The sequence below is a fragment of the Centroberyx affinis genome, unplaced genomic scaffold (genome assembly GCF_046629955.1).
Source record: "Centroberyx affinis isolate AG114_WGS23_722 - 3 ecotype Tasmania unplaced genomic scaffold, CSIRO-AGI_Caff_v1 ptg004247l_1, whole genome shotgun sequence".
In the NCBI taxonomy this organism is placed as follows: domain Eukaryota; kingdom Metazoa; phylum Chordata; class Actinopteri; order Beryciformes; family Berycidae; genus Centroberyx; species Centroberyx affinis.
In genome coordinates, this window is record NW_027281982.1 from 155,116 (window position 1) to 177,500 (window position 22,385).

The window sequence follows — 22,385 nt, forward strand, 5'->3', positions numbered from 1 at the left end:
TGGAATTGAGTAAATCCTAAACATTATAGCATCTCATTCTTTTACTTTTCTCGAGTGCTGAAAAACAGAATTATGCAGAAAAAAGGCTATTCCTGCATTTCACAAATCACACTTGCAGTATTAAAGCTGCACTATAGGCAACTTCACAGCTAGAAGCTAGAAGCAACTTGAACTTCAATATCCAGAAATCCCGCAGTGTGAGGTCAGTGAACGCCACACGGCTCGCTCATGTTTGCCAAGCGGCCGGTCTGTGATGCTTTTTATACCAAAGAAATCAAAGAGAAACGAGAGAGGAAAAGAGTCCAGCTTTCTCTTGTGCTGGTTAGGAGACAGATTGGATTTACATACTGACACCAGAATTTAATTTGGGCAAATCGGACGAATCCACCGCGTCTAATTTAGAGCGGATGGGACACTTTTTCTCTGCTGCAGCTGCACTTTGTGACTGATAAGACTGCTGGACTTGGGTATAAAACGTTGCCCAGTGCAGCTTTAAGCAATGTGACCTTTTTTTTCTGTCAGTATTGTGCAAGGCTTTTGTGTGTGTAAATGCCTCTGTGTGTATATGTGTGTGTGTGTGTGTGTGTGTGTGTGTGTGTGTGTGTGTCCCATGTGGGTGGGATTCAGAATGTCTGATCCCTCGCTGGAATGTCAACAGTGACTCGCCGTCGCCCTGAGCGGCTGCAACATGCATTCATGCTTCTCCACACACACACACACACACACACACACACACACACACACACACACACACATACACACACACACACACGCACACACACACCGGTCCGGCCCGTTCCCACTGAACTCTCACTCACTGACAGACAAACTGCGCAGGCGAAAACACGCGTGACTCCAACATGACGCAGGTTCATTCATGCCAACTTCAAGCCCTGCAAACTTTCTCTCTCTCTCTCACACACACACACACACACACACACAAACACACACACACACACACACACTCTGATGCCGTGGGAGGAGTCTCTACATACGTTCATATTTGTGACTTAAAAGGACATCAGGTAATCTTTGATCTTTAGCACGAATTGGAACAACATCAACAAGTCACAAGTCTCTGGCACGTCTAACCCCTCCCCAGTGGAGGAAGAAGTACTCAGATCTTTTACTTAAGTAAACATAGAAATACCACAGTATAAAAATACTCTGTTACAAGTAAAATTTCAGAATAATACAGTATATATTATATTATTGAATTATAATTATTGATGCATTAATGTGTAAGCATCACTTTAATGTTGCAGCTGGAAAAGGTGGGGCTGATTTCCACTACTTTATATACTGCTGGGTAGCTTACAGTAATCTATAATAATACATCACAATTTATTAGTTGATTATATTTTGTATTAATAATCTGAATCTGCAAAGTAACTAGTAACTTAAGTTATCAAATAAAGGTAGTGGAGTAAAATGTAGTGGAGTAGAAGTATAAAGTAGCATAAAATGGTAATACTCAAGTAAAGTACAAGTACCTCAAAATTGTACTTAAATACAGTATTCAGTAGAGTAAATGTACTTAGTTACTTTCCACCTCTGCCCCTCCCATCCCCTTGAAGTACAGCCAGTAATTGTATGTGGTATATTATACTGCTATATGGTTAAATGCTGAGTCTTAAATCTGGTTCCAGGTCTTAAAAACGCAGCTGTTTTCTCTTTGCACTATACTTTTCTGGTGAGAAATTCCCCTGGTTGTGCAGATGTATGGCTCACTGTTATTTGAGTTATTTGGAGATTAAATTGGTCTTGGAATTTTATTTGAGCTGGCATGAAAAAGGTCTTAAATAGTTGTAATTATAACTTACAGAAACCTGTCATCTCCCTGCTTATGGTTTGCACTTTTGTCGTTGTTTTCCCTCAGAAATAAAAAAGCGATTATTTTCACTCATAACTGTTCTTCATTCAGATTTTGCACAAAATAGTATACATAAGTACTGAACTGTGGGTTTTTGTTCCAAAATTACGACTACAGGCTGGAAATTGAGTTTTGAAAGCAGCGGCCTCACTATATGGCAAAGTCCTTGTATCTAATGTAATTTATCACCAAAACGTCCAAACCTGCTTCTATCCATTACAGTTCTGGGACCAAGTGGAGCAACTGACAAGATATTATTTGATCAATGTGATAAATTATTAGATGTACTGTAGGTCAGTGATTCTCAACCTTTTTCATATCATGGACCCCTAATTTAGTCCACATTAGAGCTACAGACCCCCATTTGATGAGATTTTGTCTGTCTGACCCAAATCTGAGAATATTTTTATTGTCAGATATGATTTTGTTCAGAATCCCATGACTGTCTGTATTGTAGGTAGAGAGATAACAGAGAAACTATGATCAAAACAGTCTTTCTAATACACTCTCTAATTGTGTTAACTTCTTGTAAATGAAATAATGGTGAAGTTTAACAATTCATCAATTTGCTGGGGACCCCCTGGAACTCCCTCAAGGACCCCTGGTGGTCCCCGGACCCCACGTTGAGAACCACTGCTGTAGATAATCAAACTAATCAGCTTTTTAGGGTTTCCAAATAATTTTCTGGCAATTTCTTTCTCTCCTTTTTATAATACTAAAACCTGTGAAATCGAGTCTGGACTCACTCTGCCACATCCACTTGACGTCCGTGTCTGAAAGCCAGAACTCTGGCCGAGTAATCACTGAGCGACTGGTATTGATCAATAACCCTATCAGCCCCGCACAGATTCAGGCTACTGGTCATTTTGTCCCATGGGGGGGGAGGAGGAGGAAACGTTCTTATCGCCCCTTTAACACAGACAGGCAGACAGGTGCCTCAGACAGGAAGTCCCGGCCCTGTTTGACCCCCTTGTCTTTCATTGGCTGGCTGTGCGTCAGTGAAACCCCTCCTCCGGCCAATGGGATCTCCTCTCCTCCCTCCCTGGCTGGATCCCCTCCTCCCTCCCTCCCTCCCTCCCTGTGTTGCCGCTTCACTCCGTTCTCTCTCTCCCAGACTGAGAGAGAGAGAGAGAGAGAGAGAGAGAGAGACGGGAAAGAGTGTGAGGAGTTTAAAGAGAGAGAGGAGAGGAGGAGAGAAGAGTTTTCTTTTCTTTTCTTTTCTTTTCGGACAGTGGGTTTTGTTTTTCTGAAGCGAGGGAACAGGAGAAGTGAAGACGGGATGGGCTTCCCTCTGTGGGCTCAGGTCAGTGGAGCTGTGTGTAGAGCCGCTGTGACTTTCTGAGTGTGTGTGTGTGTGTGAGTGTGTGAGAGAGTAATTCATGCTCCTCCTGCTATTGTATTAAACAGTGTTTTCTAGGCTGCTGGTGGTTTCCTGTTTATAGCCGGTGTGTGTTGCCAAATATTAGTGGCAAATGTTTGGTAAAATGTTTTGAGTGCCGCTAAGGATGACTTCACTGACTTGAAGAACTAGGTGGACCACTTAACAACCTGAAACATATTTGAGTGTGTGTGTGTGTGTGTGAGAGAGAGAGAGAGAGAGAGAGAGAGAGAGAAAGTTAAAAAGAGAGAGAGAGAGCATCAGTTTAAGTCAGAGAAAAGGAGAGTAAAAGGGATTTTATGTGCGTTTGTGTTTCTGTTTTGTGTGTGTGTGTGTGTGTGTCAGCCTGCTTGCCTGTGTGTGTGTGTGTGTGTGTGTGTGTGTGAGAGTGTGAGAAAGTTAAAGATGGACGCAGGGAGAGAAAGAGCATCACTGCAAGTCAGAGAAAAGGGGAAAAATAGCGATTTTGTGTGCGTGTCAGTCTGCTTGCCTGGGTATGTGTGTGTGTGTGTGTGTGTGTGTCTGTGTGTGTGTGAGGATTCAACACCCTGCCACCTGGCTGGCGAGAGATCCAGTGGGCTGGTTGGTGGGGGGTGAGCGGTCCATGCTGTACCCAATTAGGGTGAGTGCTGACTGGGCTGGGCATGGCACACAGCATCCCTCCCCCCCCACCCCACCTCCGCCCTCCTCACCCACACACACACACACACACACACACACACACACACACAACCCACCTTTAGGAGCCAGACCTCCAGGGAGAGACGGCACGTTATACCCGACAACAGGCACTCGTGCTGGGGGGAGAGAGGCTGGAAACCGGGGCGACAGGACCAGGGGCGGATCTAGGACTTTTTAACTGGGGGCCAGAGGGGGGGGCAACACTAACTTGGGGGGTCCAAGAACCATTGCCATATAAACGAGCTTGAAGAGTTAAAAATGAACTAGAATACAATATAGCTTGATTGTTTTTAAACAATTGTGTGTACTCAAGATTTAGCAAATAATCACTACATGCAGGACAAAGTTTCAGTTACTGCAAGAACTCCTTTGACTTGTATTGTCTGATGATTATTTAGATGAAAAACAGACTGGACTGTGAAATATCCGGAAAAAAAAAAGAAATATAACATGGACACCTGTCACTCTTCAGCACTTCTCTCTGTCAGAAAGGAAGCCTTGGTCGCTTTCAATGTTTCAGTCAGAGTTAAACAGCCAGCGATGTACAAGAAAATTCACCTCTTTGGCCCCGCCCCCTGGACCGGACCGAGGAGCTTGGTCCAAAAGGACTCTCTGCCTGTTTTTCCTCTGTTGTCCTTCTCTAAGCAGGGTGCCCATGGGCCTTGAAATTAATCCATGAAAAGAAACAACCGGTGATGTAACGGTAAATAAAAAGATGGGTGAACTGTGGCATCATAAGGCAAACACCCAGTGATCTGAACAAAAATCAGTGAATTTATATATTTTTTTCCTTAACAGACCCCCCTGTATCCTCATATAATTTCCATCAGTTAGACTCCGTTTACTATGATGTATAGTACGAGTCTGGGTTCACCCTCCTCTGCGTCCCTGCTGACAACAGATGCACTAAAGAAATATTATATCTGTGGGGGAGAAAAGCCTCATATAAAGAGAACAAAAGAATCTCAAGATCAAGAAAAATATACCAATTCAATGAAAAAGTGCCAGAGAACAGAAGATTTAAGGCCTTTTTACGTGTTTAAGTGGCAAAAAAGCTGCACCTGTTCCATCTCTTTTCATGCTTTTATTTTCAAACCCTCGTCCCTAAAGAAACCTCTCGCAGCTCCGATCTGTTTTTCTCTGTGATTTCCTGCCTTCCCCGCCGCCGTGAAGGTTCCAGTCGGGACCCGATGGAGCCGTCCCAAGTGTTTTTATATAGATGTTGGAGGACGATGAGTCTCTGTCCCCGTCGAGACAAAAGAGCGTTGCATAAGAGTGTGTCAGCAGGTACTGTAGCGTAATTCAAGCCCCGGGTGTTTGAGCTCGGACTTTATGGAAGAGAAACACAAGCTAGGGAATATGAGCACCGAGAGCCGCCCCGGAGCCTTTTGTGCTCCCACATCCAGCTGTGTGGGGTTTCTATTTTTTTTTTTTTTTTTGTCTAATCTCAGTGATCTGCTCAGAACTGGACTGGTTCTTTACTTTGGCTGATCCCTCTTTCTTTCTTTCTTTCTTCCCTTTCCTTGTTTTTTTTTTCTGTTTTTTTCCTCCTCTTTTCCCCTCTGGGCATTTTTTGTTTTTTCTCGCCCTGCAGCACCGGTTTCACCAAGAGCTTTTTGTTAGATGCCAGCGTGAATATCGCCCGCTAGACACGTCTCTCTCTCTCACACACACACACACACACACACACACACACACACACACACACTCTGCTTCAATAAAACAATGGAACAATGTGCGAAGGAAGTCTAGTTTTTACATTAATCTCGGTTGATAGAGAGAGAGAGAGAAGACACTAAGTCTGAAAGAGTTTGCATACTACAGCCTATACTCTGTGTGTGTGTGTGTGTGTGTGTGTGTGTGTGTGTGTGTGTGTGTGTGTGTGTGTGTGTGTGTGTGTGTGTGTGTGTGTGTGTGCACGTGTGTGGACACATGCATGTGTTTACGGTTTCATGGTAGTACGCTACAGGTTGCAGAGGCATGAGGTATTTGCATCAAGCGAGAGTTTGTTTTCCATACTGAGAGAGAGAGAGACATAGAGAGAGAGAGAGAGAGACACAGAGAGAGAGAGACAGAGACATAGAAAGAGAGAGGCAGAGAGAGAGACAGAGAGAGAGAGAGAGGCAGAGAGAGACAGAGAGAGACATAGAGAGAGAGAGACACATAGAGAGAGACTGACACAGAGAGATAGACACAGAGAGAGAGAGAGAGACAGACAAACAGACAGACTGATAGAAAGAAAGAATATTTGATGAAAACTTTTTGCAGACTTGTTCCGGTTCTGGAGACTTTGCCTGGATCAAAGAAAATATAAAGTGAAATACAAAAATGCTCTGGTATGAATAATTTAATAAAGAAGAAACATCATTCTGTCTTAAATTCTTCATGTTGAGCATTTTGTGTGGATCTTCTGTTGTATCACACTCTAAACTACAGTTAGACTGATATATTCAGTTTGTTATTGGCCTTTTATTAAACATCAGATATCAACCAGTCGTGTCGTTCTCCTCTGACATGATGGAGCTTCATCTCTGACCTCCGCTACAGAAAAACAGGCTGGAACACCTGTTGACCAGTTAGGCTTTTATTAAAAAAAAAGGCAGTAATGTCTCCCAGAGTTTCTCTACCATTGAATAGGTGTGATGTGTCACTCTGCCTTAAAGAGCTGCTGACACTAAAAGAATTTCACCAGTCTGGTTTCAGTGGAGAGTTTTAGTGTCCTTGCTGTTTCAGAGGCTTTTCCACCCTGATGAGAAGAAAACTCTGGAGGGAAACACTGAATACTTATCATTTTTTTGACATGAAAATAGTCAAATTTAAAGATATCAGCTATCAGTGAAATTCAGTATAAAAAATATTGGTATCTGCGTTTTAAAAAATCCCATATCAGTCATACCTCAGTCAACTAACTCTTATGATCCGTGTTACATTTTAGGGATGTACTGTAGCTTCAGGAGTTAGCAGTGTCTTGCTCAAAGGCACTTTGGCTGCTGACAGACTAGGCTACAGGACAATCTCAGTCACCCAGGATCCTGTGGCTGGTGGTTGTGGGAGTTATAGTAGTGTATAGTAGTAGTAGTGCAGTAGGTGGGGGCAGGGGCAGATTTGGGGGGCCCCAGGCAAAGGCAAGCATGGGGCCCCCTGAATCCCAACCCTCTCCCTTTTTAATCCATCCTATGCATGAAAGGGCACTTTTTGTTCTTTTTCTGCCCCATTTGTGCAGCTTGCTTTTTGTTTTGTTTTGGGTGTTACTTCTCTCTCAGCTACTGATGCAGTGGCAAGGAAAATTTTCTTAAGTACCGAAATAGTAACAAAATAGTAGACAAGTAGCAAAATCGCACTAGAAGTAGAATAGCCCACTATAGCCTGACTGATTAGGGCGGGTGACCATGACTGAAAATTGAAATAATTTATTGTAACAAAAAGTACATTTATTTTATATTGATTAAAAACAAGATTACATTAGTTCTATTCTTGTCTTTTTTGGGGGCCCTCTGGCTGCCGGGGCCCAAGGCAGGCGCCTACCTTTGCCTGATGGTAAGACCGCCCCTGGGTGGGGGTGTCAGGTCTGAGTCGAGGGGGAACTGAAAGCAGATGGACCGCAGTGAAACCATGATTTCACTTCCTGTGGAACCCAAACAGAAATCCTTTTCTTAGAAGAAGCTTGTTGAAACAGATGATCCGTATAAGAACTGTGAGGCAGGAATAGACCTCGTACACCAGGGATCCAGTCAGCCTCCTACATCGCATAAATTATCACATTCACTAAATATGAATGTCTTGCCCGTCACCAGTAATTGTTTAACTTGCACCCAAAAATGTAGTTGATGTTCACAGGTTTTGAAGTTTTGTTGGCGAACAATTAGAAGCAGGGACTTTTCCATAATGTAAGGTTTAGTGAATTGACGCCTTGTACAAAACTCAACTACTTAAACTACTTAAAACACAGAAAACTACCACTTATCCACGAGATTCCTGCTTTGTTTGTTTGTTTGTTTTTTTGGCTATTTGGTCTCCATTATTGTTCCTCAGCCTCACTGTGGTGTTTCTGCACTGCTTTTCCCACAGATCACCTGTCAATCAAACAGTGTGGGCGGAGCTTGGATTTTCTGTTGCTGCAGTTTGAGTTTCTCTTCTCTTTGTCTGTTCAGCCATGGTGGCTATTGCTGCTCATGCTAACTACCCAGTTCTTCTTCTTCTGTTTATTATATTATTATATAAAACGCATCACTTCCTGTGTGGATGGTTAGAACAGTCAATGGAAAAGCTTGTGTTATATCAGTCGGTGATTGTGTAGTCTGGTTCCAGACTCTTGAATCTCGTCCCTCCACTCTTCAGATTTGGTTGAGCGATTCAGAGAGTCTGGTGTTGCTCTATTCAACGGCGATTTCTCGATCAGAAAAAACGATCAGGCCAATCAGCGCCTTTGTGGGCGGGACTAAAGTTTGAACCGTTCGTCCAACGGTTTTTCATTGCCGTTTTGGCAGGATAATATTTGTTGAAATCACCTTAACCAACATATTGTATTTGCAAAGACGACATTTTGTCAAAAACGACCAACATTCTTGGTAAAGTTAGTAAACTCGCCGGCCGCTCGCCAAAACGTCAGAGCGGCCGAATACTTCAGTCACTAGTGATTGGTTCAGATTCGTCTAGTGATCGGTTCAGATACGTCGGTCACTAGTGATCGGTTCAGATACTTCGGTCACTAGTGATCGGTTCAGATATGTCGTCACTAGTGATCGATTCAGATACGTCGGTCACTAGTGATCGGTTCAGATACTTCGGTCACTAGTGATCGGTTCAGATACTTCGGTCACTAGTGATCGGTTCAGATATGTCGTCACTAGTGATCGATTCAGATACGTCGGTCACTAGTGATCGTTAAGATACGTCGGTCACTAGTGATCGGTTCAGATATGTCGTCACTAGTGATCGGTTCAGATACTTCGGTCACTAGTGATCGGTTCAGATTCGTCTAGTGATCGGTTCAGATACGTCGGTCACTAGTGATCGGTTCAGATATGTCGTCACTAGTGATCGGTTCAGATACGTCGGTCACTAGTGATCGGTTCAGATACTTCGGTCACTAGTGATCGGTTCAGATATGTCGTCACTAGTGATCGGTTCAGATACGTCGGTCACTAGTGATCGGTTAAGATATGTCGTCACTAGTGATCGGTTCAGATATGTCGTCACTAGTGATCGGTTCAGATACTTCTGTCACTAGTGATCGGTTCAGATTCGTCTAGTGATCGGTTCAGATACGTCGGTCACTCGTGATCGGTTCAGATACGTCGGTCACTCGTGATCGGTTCAGATACTTCGGTCACTGGTGATCGGTTCAGATACGTCGGTCACTAGTGATCGGTTCAGATACTTCGGTCACTAGTGATCGGTTCAGATATGTCGTCACTAGTGATCGGTTCAGATACTTCGGTCACTAGTGATCGGTTCAGATTCGTCTAGTGATCGGTTCAGATACGTCGGTCACTCGTGATCGGTTCAGATACTTCGGTCACTAGTGATCGGTTCAGATACGTCGGTCACTAGTGATCGGTTCAGATACTTCGGTCACTCGTGATCGGTTCAGATACGTCGGTCACTAGTGGCATATTCTGCACTGATTCTTGTGTAACTGCACTAACACTTGTTGATGCATATTGCATATGCATACTGTATTGTCTTTTTATGTAAAGCACATTGTGTTGCCCTGTGTATGAAATGTGCTGTATAAATAAATTTGACTTGACTTGACTAGTGATCGGTTCAGATACGTCGGTCACTCGTGATTGGTTCAGATACTTCGGTCACTAGTGATCGGTTCAGATATGTCGGTCACTAGTGATCGGTTCAGATACTTCGGTCACTAGTGATCGGTTCAGATACGTCGGTCACTCGTGATCGGTTCAGATACTTCAGTCACTTGTGATCGGTTCAGATACTTCAGTCACTAGTGATCGGTTCAGATACGTCGGTCACTAGTGATTGGTTCAGATACTTCAGTCACTAGTGATTCTCGGTCATTAGCGATCGGTTCAGGGAAAATCAACCCCCCCACACAGAAAACGGCTAACATGGAGGCAATCTCAGGCTGAATAATGGAGTGGAAATGAAATGGCCATTCAGTCTGAATATCAGGCTAGAGATAGAGAGTGGCAGAACAGACATTTATTTATATGACAACGTCATCGGATTCTTACTTCACGATAAAGTAGCAAAATGTAGAGATAAAAGAGCAGCAAACAGTGGAGGGAAAGCAGCACTAGAGTTACGATTTGTCCAGTTTGTTCAATCTTAGACAAACAGTGACTCAGCAGTGTGTAGTAAATGCCAAAACTGTGAATGAGGAGGAGACAAAAGAGACCTCCTTGCCTCTGGGACGAGGGAGAAAAGAGGATTGCTGCGAAAGAGAAATGCAGCGTTGAGATTTATTGGCTCAAGGCGGACAGTGAGAAGAGTGTGGGCCTGTCCTGCTGCTGTGAGGAGGGAGGGAGGGAGGGAGGGAGGCTGTTCTGACGGAAGAGAACTTTCCGGCTCGGGCGGCCGGACCTGCTCAGCCTCCTGACGTCACCCACTGCAGCCGAAGTTATTGTTCTTGTTTTTTTGCGAGAGGAGAAACGGGTAAACACACATCGTCATGCATGACTGCTCAAACACACACCGCCAAAACCGCCGCAACACACACACATAGACTCACACGCGTGTCTCAAACACCACAAATTTACCACAAATTTATTCGATGAACCTCAGAGGGATGAAGCATCTTCCACAGTGTTCAGGTATTTAAGGAATGACACTGGTTGGCCTGAAGGGGGCGCTGTAATTAAATGGCAAAAGTCTGAACTCGATATCTCAGACACTACTGGTGCGATTTTGATAAAATTTAGAGGGACGATGCATTATCAAACTTAATAATAGGCCTGATGGAGGCGCTAGAATTAAATCTCAGACACTGACACTCAGACACTGGTGTGATTTTGATGAAACTTGGAGGGACGATGCATTTTGGCGCTGTGTTTTCGTGTTTAGAAAATGACACTTGCTGGCCTGATGGTGGTGCTATAGTAAAATGAGAATTTTTTCCCACGTTGCAGCCAAGGGCATTATGAGGCAAATTCAAGTCAGTCAGTCAGTCAGATTAGGGTTAGTGAGGTGCTGCGCTTCGTCAGATGGCCTCTAGGTCGCTGTATAGAAATGGATATAAATCGATCTCTGTTTCTTGTTCGATCTCTTTTTTTTTTTTTTTTTTAGATTGTTTTTTGGGCATTTTCACTTTTGTTACATAGACAGCAAAGACTGGGAGTATGTATGTGGTTTTAGAGTTAATTATATGTCCTCTTTTAGGCTATATCTATTCCCTATATTTTACTTTTTTTGAAATTGTTTTCTGGTCCTTCTTTTGTGTTTTAACATTGTTAAGAAAGATGCTATACAAATAAAGTTGATTATTATTGTAAAGGTCTTGGGCCGGACCTGGTGCCTCAGACCACTGATCCACCAGGACAAGGACAAAGGACAAGATGTCCAACTTTGAAAGGCTGTAACTGATTTGGATCAAACCTGGAGGGACGAGGCATCATGAAGCTGTGTTGTGGTGTTTGAAACAGTTCAGTAATTGGCCTGGTGGGAGAGCTGTAATTAAAGGTCTGAAATATCACATTTGAGAGTCTCTCTCTCTCTCTGGCATGTTGGATGAATAATCAATCTCTCTGTCTCTCTCTCTCTGTCTCTCTCTCTCTGTCTCTCTCTCTCTCTGTCTATCTCTCTCTCTGTCTCTGTCTGTCTATCTCTCTGTCTCTCTCTCTCTCTCTCTCTCTGTCTCTCTCTCTCTGTCTCTCTCTCTCTGTCTATCTCTCTCTCTGTCTCTGTCTGTCTATCTCTCTGTCTCTCTCTCTCTCTCTCTCTGTCTCTCTCTCTCTCTCTCTGGCATGTTAGATGAATAATCAATCTCTGTCTCTGTCTATCTCTCTGTCTATCTCTGTCTGTCTCTCTCTCTGTCTCTCTCTCTCTCTGTCTATCTCTCTCTCTGTCTTTCTCTCTCTCTCTCTCTCTCTCTCTGTCTCTCTCTCTCTCTCTCTGGCATGTTAGATGAATAATCAATCTCTCTGTCTCTCTGTCTATCTCTCTGTCTATCTCTGTCTGTCTCTCTCTCTGTCTCTCTCTCTGTCTCTCTCTCTCTGTCTATCTCTCTCTGTCTCTCTCTCTCTCTGTCTCTCTCTCCCTCTCTCGCTGTGCTGGTAATTCCTGTGTCAGTGTACACACCTCCAATCCTTGTCACACACAGACACACAGACACACACACACACACACACACACACACACTGTGCTTCACACTTTGACCTGCTTTTTTTTTTTGTTTTGTCCTCCACACACACACACACACACACACACACACACACACACACTCCTGTTAAGGAATGTGGTTGAAATCTGCTCTGTTTCCTCTTCCGTCTCCCCCGGCCGCTAATCCTGCTGTTTGGATTAGAGTCTCGTCTGATCTGATCTGCTGCTGGGAGGGGGGGGGGGGGAGAGAGAGAGAGAGAGAGAGAGAGATGGAGGGATGAGATGAAGATAAAACAGAACTAGACAGACAGATAGAGTTAGATGGAGCGAGAGAGAGAGGGGGGAGAAAGTGAAGGGCATGAAAAGAGAACTGAAAAGAGAAAGTGAAGCCTGGACCATTTCATTGCTCACAGATAAGTAGTTAGGTTTTGGAAACAGTGAAGCGTTTCCATGCCAACGGGACCAACTCTTCTTCTGTGTTTTCAGTCGGGCTTCATTTCAGTTACTGCTGAGATTAGAGCAGTTGCGGCCACCGGAATAGTCACCCATTGTACTAGGCTTATTAAGAATTAAGTGTTTTTGTTGTTTCATTTTTGACATCTGGACTTATGGTTTATTTTGATCACCAATGTATGTCAAAGCATGTGACCCTTGAAAATGAAGTGATGCTTACTTGAAACCCCCATCACAGGCTAGGGTTGCTAGAGTTGTCAGAGTTATCAGAGGGTTGTCAGAGTTGGTCTAGAGGCTGAAAACTATTCAGTATTTCACAAGAAAAAAAGCCAAAATTTGAGAAAAATCTGAAATCTAATGGCACAAAATTAAAAGAAATACCGCTACTTTTTCAAGGATTGTAGGTAATTCAAGTCCTTGTTTGACAAAGTGATAACATGTTTACTGACTGGATACCCAATATTTTAGGGGAACTGAACGATTTTTTTTTTGCAAAATGGATGTATAGCCTTTTCATATAGACAGAAATATTTAGTTCCTGGTTGGATTTATGTTTTCCTGACCTTAGTCTGCACGATAAATTGAATTATTGTAATGAAATCACAATATTTTTACAAGACTTTCCTCCCAAACGGACAGATAGTGTTTTGGAACGACTTCACATGAGTCTACAGACCATAACATGAAACATGGTTAATGAACGAGTGAAACCCTCATCCTCATTATTTGCACAATGGTAGAAAACAGTTACACATTCAGTCTAATAGTCAGCCGCCTCAGGCTGACTTCAGTTCACTTCAACACATTCTGACCTTCAGCTGTCAGAGGAATTTCAAAACCCAGGACTGACCAAGTTTAAGATTTGACTCTCCCTAATTGTTAAATTGGCTCACAGTACAGCAGTGCAACATAATATGTACAGTATGTGTATAATATTTATGTGTATTATGTATTTGTGTGTATACATACTGTATGTATGTATGCATGTACAGTATGTCTATGTATTTACATTACTTTTTTTTTTATTGACAATAGAAATCACAAACAAACAAAGAAGTCATTAACACAGACAAAACAGCATCAGATCCAGGGGGAATCTTCTAAGTGAAAACATTAAACAAAGAACACAAATAGATGGTTTTTGCAGCTTTCTTATTTTTTGAGTTAAAAATGGTTTTAATGTACTGTTTGGTTTCATTTTCAAATACTATAAATAAAGGTTTAGAATGGCTAAATCTGGATTTATGAATATGAAATTTTGCTAAAATAATCATCAAATTGATTATATATAATTCTTTAAGTTTATTACTATTGTTATTGTAGATACCAAACAGTAATTTTCCCAGTAAAGAGAAAAGTCAGTCAATGTTGTCAACAGTATTTACATTACATTACATTACATTACATTACATTACATTACATTACATTACGTCATTTAGCAGACGCTTTTGTCCAAAGCGACTGTGCATGACAGTCTTCATCAGCTAAGCCTTTTAATAGGAATAAGTAGCATTCGTTGAAAATGTTTTTGTTATTTTAGTGAAATCAAGTCAAATTGTGTACATGTTTGTGTATTTGTGTATCTGCATGCTCTTATTTTCTTACTATTTAATCTCTTTCTTGTGTGTGTGAAGCTCTTTGAACTGGCCTGGTATGAATTGTGCTATATAAATAAAATTGATTAATTGATTAACTATTGATTGTCTCTCCCCCCTCCCCTCCCCTCCCCCCCTCCCCCGTCTCTCCAGGTGAGCCCGGGGCTCCGGTCTGAGTGCTAGCCATGCTGCGTCAGTCCGAGCCGACCTCCAGCACGCTGCACCTGGTCGCCGCCGACATGACCGACATCATGGAGAAGCTGGACACACGCGAGCTGGACCTGGGAGACGGGGAGTATGACACCGCCGACGCCAACCTCCCAGGTGTGTGTGTGTGTGTGTGTGTGTGTGTGTGTGTGTGTGTGTTGACATGAGGAGTGTGTGTATTTTGGATGCTTGTGCGATTGTGAACGGTGTGGAACAGGATTGTGTGTCACGGTGGTGATGACTTGTGGCTGCAGGGACAATTATTTAATTACTGTGCAATCATAATTTATGAATTGAATGCACTGTTATGGGAACAGTCAATATTATTTCACTTTTATTCAGATAAATGGGCAAGATTCTGTGGCACAAAAACAAATGAAGGATGAAGGATGCTGTTTGAATATTGCAGATTATCAGAAGTATCGTTCATACATGAATCATCTCAACTCCTCCTAGAGGCTGCTGGGAGTTCACAGGGGTCAAGACCTTAGAATCAGGCCAGACTAACCAACTGCAGGCAAATGGGATATTTAGGCATGAACGCATAGAGTCACAGACAGAAACACACTGCTCATGCGTGGTACATTCTGTTTATTTTTATTTTAATGTGAACAAAAGTTGGACAAAATCCAGCTTTAAGGGCAACTTGTTGATGTTGGTACTTGTTGAGGGAAGAGAGAGAGAGAGAGAGAGAGAGGGACTGAATCTTGTACTCAGTCTAAAAATAGTATTTTTCTTAGAAGAATTTTCCATTGGGGTTTTCACTTCAGCTTCACTTGTTTCATGTATATTCTGTCATTTCATTCAAGAAAACTTCCTAAAACAAGTTAATTTGCATAGAAAACAAGTCAAATTTTCTCACCCTGCCTGTTGGCTGATTTTTCACTTCAAGAAAACTTAATATTTCATGACTCAATATTGGATTAAATAGTTTAAGATGGAAATTTTTTGCAATGCTTGACTCTGGAAGTTCACCCTGCAGTGAACACGGTGTTTGTGTGTCTGTCCTCTGACCTGCGCTCTTGTCCTGGTGTTTATCTGCCATCTCTCTCTGTGTGTGTGTGTGTGTGTGTGTGTGTGTGTGTGTGTGTGTGTGTGTGTGTGTGTGTGTGTGTGTGTGTGTGTGTGTGTGATATGTGATCTGCCGGTGTCTCCCTGCAGAGGAGCGTCTGCCCTTCACGGCGATCTACAACACGGTGGGGTTCAAGGAGGCGGAGGCCAAGGTCTTCCTCTCCTCTCCGATCACCGCCAAGATCCTGGAGGTGGAGCGCTTCACCTCCGCCCAGGACCGCTTCAACGTCACCACACAGAGGAGCGTCAACAAGGTCCGCACACACACACACACACACACACACACACACACACACACACACACACACACACACACACATAGACGTCTTCACACAATGTGCTCTTAAACAAATTTGATCATTTTGTTCCTCAGTGAGCTAAAAGTTGGTCTGTTTTTGCTGTTGACTCTTTTAAAGTGAATGAATTCATATTAAACAATTCCTGCCATAGAAAGTTTAAATGATAAAAAAAATAACCTCTTTTCTCTAGTCAACAAATCACATTTTTAAAGATCGTCTTACAACTCATTTGGCTCAGTAGGAAAAAATACAACTTTTAAAGCCATTTCTCTCAGTTTCACACTCTCAGAAGTTCAGCTCTTCATTAAGGATCATTAATACCATGTTGAAGCCAGTGGTGGAAGCAGTATTCACATCTTTGACTTAAGTAAAAGTAGCAATACCAGTGTAAAAATATGATGATATATTGATGTTTAAAAATGCTACATGGAGCACCTTCAAGCCTAAAATGTAAAGCATTACATTGATATGAATAACAGTATTAAAATGTAAACGGTTTGTGTGTTCAGTCGATGCCAGCGGTGTTCAAGATGGAGCTGAGGCACGGAGAGTTCACCTGGGTGGTGAAGAGGAAGGAGAAACACTTCCTGGACCTGCACCGAGAGCTGAGGACCTACAAGACCTTCATGAGGCTGCCGCTGCCGTCCCGCAGGTGAGCTGCTGCTGCTGCTGCTGCTTCATCAGCCACTCTTCTTCATCACAACTCCTCTGGCTTATCATCACAAGTTAGTAAACTGGACTAAACTGGACTGAACTGAACTGAAGGTAAAGCTAAACTTAAACCTAATCCTACATTTATTCTGGATTGGATTTGGTTGAGTTTAATTTATACAAATGATGTTGAAAACAGTGAGGGAGGAAAAAAGAAAGAAATATAATCTGTTCAGGTGAGAAAAAGAAACCTAAAGGGACCTAAACACATCTCTTTGACTTGTACTCTGATGACTTGAAAAGGTTTCTAAAGTCTTGACTTGAGATCTTGTGTTTGTGTAAATGACTCAGATTGAAAGTGATGAGATTTGTTCCAGCAGACGACTGAATTTAAATTCTGTTTTCTGAATTTGTATGGAATGATTGAATTTATTGAAGTTGAAACTGATTATAGAAATCAAACTCATGATGCTCTTACCAAGTTTTTATCCTATTAAAACCATATTGCATTGAAAAGTCCTAGATATTTCGTTTTCTTTAAGATATTAAATTGATACTGGACTCTTGATTTGTTCTGACTTGACTTGCTGTTCTACATTTAGACTTGAGACTTGACTTTAATGACATGGACTTGACTTGGTAATCTACATTTAGACTTGGGACTTGACTTGAGACTTGTGCCTCAAGACTTGAGACTGACTTGGGACTCGAGTGAAGCTGACTTGGTCACACCTCTGGGAGTTTCACTTGTTTCCAATGCAAATCAACTTGGTTCAAGAATTTTCTCGAATAAAGTGTCATTTTCTTAATACTAATGAAGGGGTTTGCCTTATTCTGCCTTGTTTCAACATATTGACATTCATTTCTAGAAAATTCTGTGAACTAGTGAGATCACTTTAATTTATACTGCTTCCCACTTCCCACACTAACTTTCTGTTTCATTCGGAAATACGTCCACAAATCACAATCCCCTCTCTCCCCTCTCTCCCCTCTCTTCATGGTTATTAACCCGTGTCACTTCCTGTGCAGCCACACGGTGAGGCGGCAGTCGGTGCGGCGGGGCGAGGCGAGGCAGATGCCCAACCTGCCCAGAGGAGGAGGAGACGAGCTGGCCCGGGAGGAGCAGGTCTCCAGCCGCAGGGTAACGCAGCTGTCAATCACCGGCCTGAGGCGGGACATTCGCCCTCTCCGCTGTCAGTATAGGGGTTTGTTTTTTCGTGAAGGGCACCTGACATGTTTCTGACATGCGTGTGTGTGTGTGTGTGTTTCAGAAACAACTGGAGGATTATCTGAACAATCTGCTGAAGATGTCAATGTACAGAAACTACCATGCGACGGTAAGGATGCTTAGAAAATGTGATTTATTGAGTTAGAAAGAGTTTATTTTTCCTCTTATCCTCGTCTGGCTTAACATCTTTAAGTCTCATTGTTCAGACAAAACTGAAGACCTTTTCCTTTTAAAGGCAGAAAGATAAAGACTGTTGTGATGATAATGATGACAGTGACTCTAAATGAAATGAGGAGTCCACTGCAAAATTCAGTTTTGGAAAAAAAAAAAAGTTACTTGATGTTAATTGGTTCATATCTCAAAACACAACTTAATGTATCAGCTGAAAGGTTTCTATTTTGCAAGCAAATTTGAAAGATTTTAAGACGTTTCTGGTGTCAGATTTTTGTATACTGCATTTTTTACATTTTTTTTCCTCTCTTTCAGATGGAGTTCATTGATGTCAGTCAGCTTTCATTTATCCATGACCTGGGACCAAAAGGCTTGTAAGAATAACTTTATCAATAACTTTATGGACGTCCATCTAAAAAAATCTCTCTTTCAATCTTTAGGTTAGGTTTTGTAAACAAGTCAAAAAAAAAAAATACTGTTTGAGAGAATTCCTTTTGATTCCAGTTCAACACAGTTGGTTTCAAGAAGAGCGGTGTTATCTAACACAGTAGAGTGATCTGCCTTTTTTTTTAAGATACTGCCACTTTTTTTCTACACCATTTAAATATCACGAAAAGTAAAATGATCTCATTCTGTTGGTATCCAAAAGCTTCAAAATGTGGAATTCAGGAAAAGAGGTGAAGCTTTCTTTTCATTTTGCACTGAGAAAATCTACTGATGCTAGTTAACAGAACTTAAACCAAAAATAACTCACTACATAACGAATGAGCTTTCAAAGGCATCGAGAAAAGCATCGTTTTACAAGCAGGAATTAGATTATCTGAACCGGTATCTGTATTGAAAACAGTTTTTGATAGAAACACAGATTTGTATTTATAAACAGCCTCTGTCTCTCTCTCTGTCTTCCAGGGAGGGAATGGTGCTGAAGAGATCCGGCGGCCATCGCATCCCCGGACTGAACTGCTGCGGTCACAGCAAGATGTGCTACCGCTGGTCCAAACGGTCAGTAGCCTACTGACACACACACACACACACACACACACACACACAGCACACTGACACACACACACATACACACAGCACACTGACAGACAGATACATGGGAACATCTGAGTCAGTGAGGGGAAGTAAAGGCAATAATTCATTTCAGGTGTGTAGGTTTAAGGTTCAGTTTATTTGATTGCAAATTGTGTTAAAAACAGTTCAGGGTCATGAAAAAGACTGCAGACAGCAACAGACACAAGACACAAGAACATGAGAGGAAACCTTTAAAAAGTGTAAAAAGTATGTGGAAAAAAATAAAAACAACTTTTTCAAAAGCAGCAGTAAGAAAGCCGGTTTTAAGTTTTAGGTTTTCTCTCAACACCCTCTGAGAATTATTATTCTGAGATCGACTAAAAACATAAATACAAAAACACAAACAAATAAATGAAACTGTGCCTATTCAAGGTTTAATTTGATGGTCAGTAAATTCACTGGTTGCACAGTATCCGCTCTATATGTAAAAACGACATGGCTTACTTTTCACAGGGTACACAAAGCTAAAAGCATATTTTTATAATTTCTTAAACATTTTTTTGAAACAGCAGTTTGATCAGACTGGCTGTTGGTGGAGTGTAACTGTAACTGCAGTCACACGATGCTGTCTGACACCAGTTAAGGTTCCTAGTTGGGGATCAAGGAAGGACGCGACCTTCTGAATGAGACAGAGCCCTAATGTGACGGCAGTATGACCCTTGACCTCTGTACTATCAGTTGCTTGTAATGATATGGATCTAGGAAGTGAGGCTTGTTCTAAAGCTGCACTCACTCTAACAGCGTCAGTTTAAAGCCTGAAATAAAAATTCAAAAGTAAATCAATACCTCTAACATCAGGGTATCCAATTCCGGAAAGCATATGACCAAAAAATCACAATCAAATACCAATATATTTCATCCTATACTGTTTTCGCTGAAGTTTCTCATATATTAACAATCCTCCATCTGTCTTTTTTAAAGTTTAATATCGCTTTTACCTTAACTTGGAATTGATTTTCTTCCAGTCCCTGCAAATGGATGATAGCGCACCTATTTTTGAGATTCAAAATTCGTATCCAATTCCAGACACTTAACTTTCGTCCGTGTCGGTGTATTCATATACTCGATATTAACCCTTTATTAACCCTTCCTGTACCTTCACAATGTTACAGATACTTGTAATAAGTGCAGACTATGTACTCAAGGCTCTTATTTTTCCATTTATCAGCCAATACCGATTCTCTACTACATAACTTAGTGTTTTATATGCTTAAAGGTGTATAGATATTTCTGAAATTTGATACCTAGCTTCTGAAATGTGTATGAATTTACGTCACTTAGCTTTCGGTTGGGAACTCCATGTAAAAATGCCGGTAAACACCGGAAATTACGACCAAGTGGCCGGAATTGGATACAATTCTGTTAATTCACAAGACGTGTATCTGGCGTGTGTGTGTGTGTGTGTGTGTGTGTGTGTGTGTGTGTGTGTGTGTGGGTGCAGCTGGCTGGTGGTGAAGGACTCGTTCCTGCTGTACATGAAGCCGGACTCGGGCGCCATCTCCTTCGTGATGCTGGTGGACAAGGAGTTCAGCATCAAGATGGACTCCAAGGACACCGAGACCAAACATGGCGTCCGCGTCGACAGCCTGTCCAGGTCTGTGTCTGTAAACACTGGAGGGTCACGGGTTCGATTCCCCATGATGAATACACTTTGTAAGGCACTCTTGGGTAAAAAGCCTCCACAAAGTACTTGTTCTGTTTCCAAGTCCAGATAAAGTTATTTAGAAAACGCTTTGAACAAACAGGCTCATTATAAATAAAGTGTTTTTGCTCCAAATGAGATTTTCCACCATCTGGACCAAAGTGACGTCTGCTCTTACACTGATTGATCGCACAAAATTAAAGGAGCATCAAGTAATGTACAGTATTTATCTATCAGCAACCAAGGAATTCAGCAAAACTGACAGTTCTCTGGCACAGTTTACGGCGGCCTGTAATGGACACAAATAATAAAGTCACATTTTCATAATGGAGCGGAGTAGGCCAGCTAATTAGATCAGAGCTCCAACAGAGAAGTCTAGTGGAGAGCTGAGGCCATGCCGAGTACTGGAAGAATAAAACTGCTTTGTCATGCCAGAGAACTGTCAATTTTGCTGAATTCCTTGGTTGCTGATAGATAAATACTGTACATTACTTGATGCTCCTTTAATTTTGTCCGCTGTCCCCCCAAGGTCCCATGGGGGACAGCGGAAGGGGAGGGACTTAGGCTCTCTATTCAATTCAATTCAATTCAATTCAATTCATAAAACTTTATTTATCCCGAGGCTTTTTAGCTTCCAGGTGCTCATCATAGCACCATCCTCCATCGTTATCTTTCTGCCTTTGGGGCGTCACTGGGAGTCTTGAAACCATAACAGAAATCTCAGCACTTGGTGAGGTAATCGTTGAGTCGTTGTTATTGATCAACAACCAATCAAGGGGGGCGTCCTGGTGCCTCAGTGGTCTGAGGTGCGCACCATGTAGCTGCGATGTCCCGGGTTTGAATCCGGCCTGGGACCTTTACCGCATGTCATCCCTCTCTCTCTCTCTCTCCCCAATCTTTCCTGTCTCTCTTCACTAGGTCAGTGATTCTCAACCTTTTTCATATCAAGGACCCATAATTTAGTCCCCATTAGGGCCACGGACCCCCATTTGATGAGATTTTGTCTCTCTGACCCAAATCTGAGAATATTTTTATTGTCAGATATGATTTTGTCCAGAATCCCATGACTGTGTTGTAGGTAGAGAGATAACAGTGAAACTATGACCAGAACAGTCATTCTTCTACATTCTCTAACTGTGTTAAGTAAGGGATAATGCCCGACGAGGTGTCCATTATCAGGAATTAATGGACGACGGGGAGGCCAGAACCGTCCAACGCGCAGCGGAGTCCATTAATTCCTGATAATGGACTCCTCGAAGGTCATTATCCCGCTTATACCATGGTCACTTGCCAAAGAAAAAAAAATGAAGACCATTAATTTATATTTTCATGCGTTTTGTAATCAAAATCTAAAGTTTTTCACAAGCCATAACTCAGTTTGCCTGGTAACACCTGAGGGTTTGACTAATACCTGGAACAATCATTACCATCCCATAAGGTTCTTATGCAATGGAAACGTTGTTCACTGCTCCAGTAAATAGGACGAACCTCAGATACGACTTGGCAGCAGGAGATATCTCTAGTCCGCTCAGCTCATAGAACCCTTTGGCTCAGCTATGAGCCAGAAAGCTAACGTTATGCTAGCAACATTCAAAGTCAATAACAAACAGTAAATATAATTTGACAGTATATTTAACAACAAGACTAGCTAGCTATCAGCCATGTCATTGTCCCCAAATCAATATCAAGATTTTCATGAACAAATGAGATAGGCCATGTGTCTGTCGGCCGCAGCCTGAAGTAGCGAGTTGAATAGCGAATGGGATGTGAGAT

General features: G+C 42.2%; 1 protein-coding gene across 1 annotated transcript in view; it reads left to right on the forward strand.

Annotated features, from left to right (window-relative positions):
• Window positions 1-3,015: 3,015 nt before the first annotated feature.
• LOC139664361 (phospholipase D1-like) overlaps window positions 3,016-22,385 on the forward strand; it is a gene marked incomplete at its 3' end in the record, with an annotated part of 24,658 nt that continues 5,288 nt past the window's right edge. The window contains exons 1-9 of the mRNA XM_071543156.1: window positions 3,016-3,176; window positions 14,420-14,590; window positions 15,635-15,798; window positions 16,353-16,495; window positions 17,524-17,635; window positions 17,766-17,831; window positions 18,209-18,267; window positions 18,803-18,895; window positions 20,412-20,564. Coding sequence (XP_071399257.1) covers window positions 14,452-14,590; window positions 15,635-15,798; window positions 16,353-16,495; window positions 17,524-17,635; window positions 17,766-17,831; window positions 18,209-18,267; window positions 18,803-18,895; window positions 20,412-20,564 — 929 coding nt within the window. The remainder of the gene's footprint in view (window positions 3,177-14,419; window positions 14,591-15,634; window positions 15,799-16,352; window positions 16,496-17,523; window positions 17,636-17,765; window positions 17,832-18,208; window positions 18,268-18,802; window positions 18,896-20,411; window positions 20,565-22,385) is intronic.